The sequence below is a fragment of the Cupressus sempervirens genome, chromosome 10 (assembly GCF_028749045.1).
Source record: "Cupressus sempervirens isolate cs-2001-9-10 chromosome 10, ASM2874904v1, whole genome shotgun sequence".
Classification (NCBI taxonomy): domain Eukaryota; kingdom Viridiplantae; phylum Streptophyta; class Pinopsida; order Cupressales; family Cupressaceae; genus Cupressus; species Cupressus sempervirens.
In genome coordinates this window covers 968,353,713-968,358,656 of record NC_143127.1, presented here as the reverse complement: position 1 = coordinate 968,358,656, position 4,944 = coordinate 968,353,713, and the positions used below count along the sequence as shown (strand labels likewise).

The 4,944-nt window shown below is 33.4% G+C and overlaps 1 protein-coding gene across 1 annotated transcript; it reads right to left on the bottom strand.

The window, feature by feature from the left end:
- Positions 1 to 1,901: 1,901 nt before the first annotated feature.
- Positions 1,902 to 4,175, bottom strand: LOC149537206 (polygalacturonase-like). The gene is made up of 8 exons (XM_089806421.1): positions 4,008 to 4,175; positions 3,768 to 3,899; positions 3,455 to 3,613; positions 3,100 to 3,123; positions 2,784 to 2,991; positions 2,571 to 2,652; positions 2,247 to 2,466; positions 1,902 to 2,144 (listed from the first exon to the last, which is right to left on the bottom strand). Exons 1-8 carry the CDS (start codon positions 4,173 to 4,175, stop codon positions 1,902 to 1,904), a joined length of 1,236 nt encoding a protein of 411 aa, XP_089662547.1.
- Between the last annotated feature and the right edge of the window lie 769 nt (positions 4,176 to 4,944).

Genomic DNA, 4,944 nt, shown 5'->3' with positions numbered 1-4,944 from the left:
CTACACAACCATATTGTATCTTTGTTAGGAGATATAATCTACATCACAAATTGCTTCTTAGGAACTTTATCTATAAACTATCTTTTATAAACCTTGACTAACTATTACCACTCTTCAAATTTTCCTACACACTTTTAACCACATCATTAGGACACTTTGTAGAATACATCCTCAACTCTGCATAACCTCATCTACAATCCTCTGTCTATGTTAACTCAATCTTTTTCTGTTACTTTTCTAGTCTTCTAGGTATATTGACATCACTGACAAACACAATTATGAATGGAACATGCAACCACTACAACAAACTCTCAAGTGCTCCAACAATGCTAGGATACTCCCACATAAGAATATCATTAGCATTCATGCTAACACTTACTTCAACCCACTTCATTAAATCTAGTGTAAAGTGGATTAGGGTTGGTGATCTATTTACACATTCAATGACTTCTCCACACAATTCCTCCCTCGAGTCCTAGTGCCAACTTCCTCCCTCTATTGAATACACTTGAACACTGAAAATCAATCTTCTTTGATACCATTGATTCAAATAAAAGACTCCCACAACTGTATAAACAATGGAATCTGTCTCATTGTTAATCCACAATGAGTCCACTAAACTCATAGAAAACCATGCAAGTTTCTAAAAAATGATAATAATTTATTTGTAGAAACAATTAAATCTACATATGGAAATACAAACCCCATGTTCTATTACATAGGTCATTACAAAAGAAATTTAATAGCTTCAATAGTTTAAAATATAAGACTCTAGGTACCACACATATACATTAATGCAAAATTCAAGTTTTTAATTTTTTGAAAATAACACTTTCTCTATTTTCTTTTGAAACCATTCTCTGTTTTCCCAACCCTTTCAAATAGTTAATATTTTATGAAAAATCTATTGTGTAGATACATTTTATTTATAGAATGTGCTCTTATTTCTCTTTCATACATGTATTATCCTTTGTGTTTTCCATGGTCTCTTTAACATATACATCCTAGGCTCATCACTAGCTCCTTTCTCCAACTATATACATAGCCCATCCATTATATTCCCCTTGTAAATTCCAATTCAATGATGGTATAACCTTTCATATGTTCACATGCCACCCTAAGGGAAAAAATTCACAATTGTAGATTTAGAATTGAAATGCTTTGCATCCTATAGACCACTTCTAAAATAGCCTTAAATGCACCAATCCACTCCTATCCAAATTTGTAGAACCTTTTATATGCCAATGCTAATGTGGCTAAGATGAATATAATAAAAAATTATGTACACTTTATCTTGGGTTAGAAGTTGCTCCATATTTTATCAATGCATCCAACGTCTTAGAACTTTTTTTGTATTGAAAATTTATTTTATATTATTTACCTTTTTTTTCTTTAATATATAAGAAGATCATTTAACTTGATCTATTTATTGTAGAAATTATTCTTATGTGACATTAATCAATTATTATCATTAAGAATCATTCAAAATTTAATAAAAGACTAGATTATATACTTGACCTAATTGAAAATTAGACCTAAGATGTGTCATTATATAATCTAATATTTACCTTTTCAAAAAATTAAACCTTGAGAATGTAACCTTAAGAATGTATCGGGTGTTAATACAGTATAAATGAATTCAATAGTTTCATTTATATGAACAATTAGATTGTTCTACTTAAATATCATCTAATTTAATGAGCATACCGTCATTAATAATTTTAATTTCTATTTAAAAAAACTGCAAATACCGAAAAAAACCCAGAGAGAACGTCATCTCCTCGAAAATGAATTCTTTATTAATGTTAAGTATAAAAGAATTGTGTACAATATTATAACTGCCATTATTATCGAAATCCTATGCTATTCCATATTCTCTGTGGCCATTGACTTCAAAATAGTTAATATTGAAGGCTGCAAGGGGGTGGGACTACAGCGCCAGTGCCAACTTTAGTCACCTGTGCGTTCTTACACAAAAATTGTGCAACTTCTTTTCCACCGCTGTAGCTCAAGTTTATAGAATCTACATTGATTCTTTGGCAAGGAACACTTTGGCTGCATTCAAAAGCAACTGCGGCATTTGTAGCCGATGTTCCAGTTATGTTCTTGTATAACACATTACTGATCTTCACACCAGAGTTTCCCTGCAATTATGTAATAAACGACATACATAATTAAATCACTGCCACGTCATTAATTACAAATATTAAAGCTTATGTTTATAATAAACATCATATAATATATACCTGTCTAAGAATTCCATCTGGAGAATAATATTGGTCAATTATGATGGGATTTTGTACGTTGTCCATTTTCACATTTTGGAATGTAATGTCAGTTGCAAAACCATTCCCTCCCTGCCAGGTTTTGATCCTTACTCCATTCTGTGTGCTATTGAAAGAAACCCCACTTACTGTTATGTTCTTTACACCAGCAACTGAGTTATCTTCACCAAGGCTTCCAATACTTCATACCAACAACAGAAGTTATTAAGTTATTTTCAGTACCTAACAATTTTTTCACAATTTATGAAAAACAAACATACAGTTATTAATGCTACCCATTATCACCTGATTCCATGCCCTGGTCCACATGTAACTCCTTCAATGGCAACATTGTTGGATCCTGGCCCAATAGAAATACAATCATCTCCTGAAAACAGATACGTAATTAGGAAACTCTTCAGAAAATATATATTTGATTAAAACCAATTTCATTCATCAACAATATATTCATGATTCACTCTACGAATATTACTCATCACATGAGTTGAAAAAAGTCACCTGTTCCTACAATGATATTCCTAATTTTAACATTGGAAGACTGTCCCATATGAATTCCATCAGTATTGGGACTGTCACCAGGAGCCTCAATAGTCACACCATCCACAAAAACATTATTGCAGGTATCCAAGTTTAGATGAAACTGCTTGCTGTTGATTGAAGTGATCTTTCTTACTATGGTATTCCTGGTGCCTGTAAATCTCAATGTCTGATCGCAAAAAGAAACAGATTCATTAGATAATCTAATCTCATGATCCAAAGGAGGCGGTCTAGGTTTGAAAACAATGAGGAGTAATAAGAGAGGTAGAAGTAGTACCGTGGGCCCATTCTGATTTGTCTTCTGCTCATGCAAAATATATAAAATCTTAGTTAGCTACAGATAATGACATATTGAAGATCGATTTTAAAAGTTATGACATACTGAAGATCAATATTAAAAGCTATGACAACTCAAAAACACTTGCGCGACTAAAATGACACATAAAAGAGCTTTCCTTTTTATTAATTGAGGATAGTTTTCTAAAGTGGGTGATATATTTGGATTGCCATTCACAGATATTATATATCGTTGACATGTATTTCAATAAAGAGACTTTCTTCATATGATATGAGAAAAACAGATGCCTATAGAATATATTAAATTAAAGAGTATGTTGCACTTCAGCTCATACCTTTGCATTTGTCTCTGCCCACCACGAAGCTCCTCGTCCATCTAAAATTCCATTACCCTCAACTGTTAAGCCAATCACATTCCTGAAACGCAGCCAATAATTTATGCTGTTCTCACTCCACAATCTATTATCTGTTGAAGCAATAAGCTTTCCAGTTACCTGCTCGGAACCAGAGCACATCAGGAATTGTATCTACCATTTTCTAACTAAACAAACACAAACGAAGTTACAAAGATTTTTGTCTTGTTTTTTCATTCATTTCGAAAAGTAAATAGAAATCATCTATGAATTTCTTCAAAGCTAGATACTTCACCTGCACTGTCATATGGTTATTTTGGCATGGTCCCTCAAAGGAAACTGGATTGATCAAAAATGTCATCTTCGGGACATATACAACTGGCGATCCAGTTGAAGAACAAGCGGCATTCCAGGCCGCTAGAAATGCCTATATTCCATAAAACACAGATTATTAACAGAAGAAAAGGAGTGATGAGAATGGAAAATCTTCATCAGTTTTCGATAAACATTATTCGCTTGAAACATTCCATCATACCGTGCTATCATCCGTTTGTCCGTCAGCTTTCGCACCATACCCAAGGACGTTAAATATTTTATGTTTACTAATATTAGGGCTACCCAAGAGTCTGACAGCATAGACGCCAGGCGTACCGGACGAGAACACGACCGAAATAAACACGAAGATGAACATATAGAGAGTCATGTTTTACAATATAATATGTAGCAAAGCCTGAAAGAACTATACTTTGAATTACTAAGTTATGAAGATGGAGATATTGGCGATGACTTCAGTACCCTACTTATATAGATGTGAGAGATACATCATACAATATAAAGCAATGAAATTGTTGTCGTTGAGCTGTTTGAATGCAAGGAAATTAATTTCGACAAAGTCTGCGGCCGCCACAATTAACAGAAGGGAAGAGTTGCTTCAGAAAGAAGTACACGTACAGATTATGATTATCTGACAGTCCATCGTTATATTGCAAAACATATCTTATGTACACGGCTCTTCAATAATTGAAGGAAAAACCATGTTTTTAAGAAAGTTGATAACTTTTGATTTCCATTTCGTAAGCAGTAAAAAATGGCACTTCATTCACAAGCAAGGGAAATCCACGCATGTTCCACTCGGACTCTATTATTTTAAGGTGAACCCGTGGGATTGAAAATCCATCTATACGTCCTCGTGATAAAACAATGAATTTAGTCCAATTAATACGAATGTTTAATCACACGGGAAATATAGAGAAGAAAGGAAGATTTGAGGGTCAGTCTGTACGTAGCAAAATATTATTGAGGATATGTATAGAGTTAATATATTCTCGATTGGGAGAGAATAAGATATAGCTTTGCCATCAAGAACATTCTAATTAGCCAAATAAAACCTGGCAACGAAGATTGTGACGATAAGAATGAGCAATGCAAAGCGAGTGACATGATTCATTTGAATTCCTGTACAGCCAAATGGA

Excerpts from the sequence above, each read along its gene's own strand:
- LOC149537206 (XM_089806421.1), bottom strand. The coding sequence starts at position 4,175 with ATGACTCTCTATATGTTCATCTTCGTGTTTATTTCGGTCGTGTTCTCG. Across the intron at positions 3,900-4,007 it reads GACAAACGGATGATAGCACG|GCATTTCTAGCGGCCTGGAA; the intron begins GTATGATGGAAT and ends TATGGAATATAG. Across the intron at positions 2,145-2,246 it reads CAGATGGAATTCTTAGACAG|GGAAACTCTGGTGTGAAGAT; the intron begins GTATATATTATA and ends ACATAATTGCAG.